Raw genomic sequence first — 2147 nt, 5'->3', positions numbered from 1 at the left:
CAAAACCCGGGGGGGGGGGGAGAGGAATAAATAGGGAGCAAAAAGCCCAAATGAGCCAGTTTGGGGGCTGAGGCCTTGGTTTCTTTCTTGAAATGTGGAAAACTAAAGAGGAAACCCCCCAAAAACACCTCCCCCAGCCCCAAATGAGCTTGAAATCTTCATCATTCGATCTTGATTTTGGGGTGTGGGGGGGTGTTTGTGTGCACCCGTTTCATCCCCAACCCCAGGGATTACTCACAATAATAATAATAATAATATAAAAACCACCTTAATAATAATAGAAACAATAAATAAGCCCCTCGGGGAGGAGGGGGGGGTCTTCATTTGGTTGCTTTCAAGTAGTTTGGGGGGTCAGAGGGGGCCCCCCCCGGCGCTGGCCTGCTCCTGCAGCCCCAGCAGGCTGTAGGCGATGCGCTTCTGGTGCCCCGGCAGCCGCACACCGACCTTCTTGATGTCACTGGAGGGGAACAGGGAGGAAATGCACAAAAATCAGGGATTTAGGGTGGAAAATGGTAGTGCAGACCCCCCGCCCTGGCGACAGCATTCCCAAGGGATGGACAGGTGGATGCAGCTCATCCCAAGGTCTCTGGGGAGGTCCATGGTAAGGGAAGGGCTCGATTGATCCTGACCCAACAAGGCCAGTGCCACGGGAGCGGATTCATTTCCCATCAGGTCCCGTGGGACACCGTGGGGATATCAAGAGGCAGTGTGGGGATATGGAGGGGAGAAGATGGGACAGCATAGGGATGGCATGGGGACAGCGTGGGGATACACCATAGGGACATCATGGGAATGTCAAGGGGATGGCATGGGGACAGTACAAGGACAGTGTGGGGACAGCATGTGAATATGTGGGGAGATGGGGGAATGTGAATGTGGGGATAGTACAGGGACACCATAGGGACAGAGTGGGGATAGTACAGGGGAAAACCATAGGGCACCATGGGGACAATATGGGAATATCAAGGGGACAGTGTAGGGACACTATGGGGACATTGTGAGGATATCAAGGGGCAGTGTGGGAATAACAAGGGGACAAGATGGGGACAGTACAGGGACAGCATGAGGATGGCATGGGAATATGAAGGGGACAGCATGGGGACAGCACAGTGATGGTATGGGGACAAAATGGGAATTCCAAGGGGAGACCATGGATAGAGTATGGGGGTAGTGTGGGACAATAAGGGGCTGTGGACTCACTCGCTGGTCATCTGCAGGACCTTCTCAATGGTGCTGTAGCCCGAGGCCATGAAGTGCTCTGTGTACTGGGGCATCCGGATGGATTCCAGCCACTCCGGGACGGAGCGGAAGGGAATGCCCTCGGAGCCACTGGTGCTGGGCAGGCGGATGGAGACCCTGTGGGGGACGGGGATGGGACAGGGGGTGCCCAAATGATGTGGGAATGGGAGGAGGGACAAATGGAAGGATTAAAAGAGGATGCAAAACTCACATGGAAATGAAACCATGCCCAAAAAATGATGCAGGAAAGCAAAGACGCAAAAAATAATGTGAAAGTGGAAAGATGCAGGAAAATAATGTGGAAATGTGGAAATGGAAGGACGCAAAAAGCGATGCAGAAGTGGAAAGATGAAAAGGCAAAGTTGGAAAGATGCAAAATGCAGAAATAGAGAGGAAACGAAGCAAACAAAAAGCAGCAGTGCACAAAAGCAAGACCTGAATGTCCAGACGAGGGCAGAGATGTAAAAAGTGGAGGCAAAACCCCCAGTGCAAAGTGGAAAAGCAGAAGTGGAACTCACAAGAGGTGATGGGGAAGTGCCCAGATGTGGAAAGGAACGGAGAGATGTGAAGGTGCGAAGGGGAAATGCAAGAAGTGAGGCACAAATGCAGGAAACTGTGGGAAAATGGCAAAGGGAAACACAAAAAGCAGTAAAATGCACAAGTGCAAAGAAGAAGATCAGGCAAAATGCGAAACCAGTTACAAATGCAAAGGGGAAGTGGAGAATGAGAGGATAAAATGGCAAAATCAGTTTCCAAGAGCACGAGGAAGCCAAGGTGCAGAAAGCAAGGGCAGAATGCAGAGGTGCACAAAGGAGTGCAAGAATACAGGGATGTGAGGAGCCAAGTGGGAATGTGGAACTGCAGAGCCAGGGCAACGATGCAAAAAGGAGCATGGGAATGCCAGGGTG

At 51.6% G+C, this 2147-nt stretch overlaps 1 protein-coding gene across 1 annotated transcript in view; it reads right to left on the bottom strand.

Annotated features, from left to right (window-relative positions):
* Window positions 1–351: 351 nt before the first annotated feature.
* Window positions 352–2147, bottom strand: part of EPHA2 (EPH receptor A2) — a gene marked incomplete at its 5' end in the record, with an annotated part of 5651 nt that continues 3855 nt past the window's right edge. The window contains 2 exons of the mRNA XM_010012765.1: window positions 352–457; window positions 1201–1359. Of these exons, the coding sequence (XP_010011067.1) occupies window positions 352–457; window positions 1201–1359 (265 nt within the window). The remainder of the gene's footprint in view (window positions 458–1200; window positions 1360–2147) is intronic.

Source organism: Nestor notabilis, unplaced genomic scaffold, assembly GCF_000696875.1.
Source record: "Nestor notabilis isolate BGI_N333 unplaced genomic scaffold, ASM69687v1 scaffold29804, whole genome shotgun sequence".
Taxonomy (NCBI): domain Eukaryota; kingdom Metazoa; phylum Chordata; class Aves; order Psittaciformes; family Psittacidae; genus Nestor; species Nestor notabilis.
Note: the sequence above shows the minus strand (reverse complement) of the source record. Positions and strands in the feature narration are given on the sequence as shown.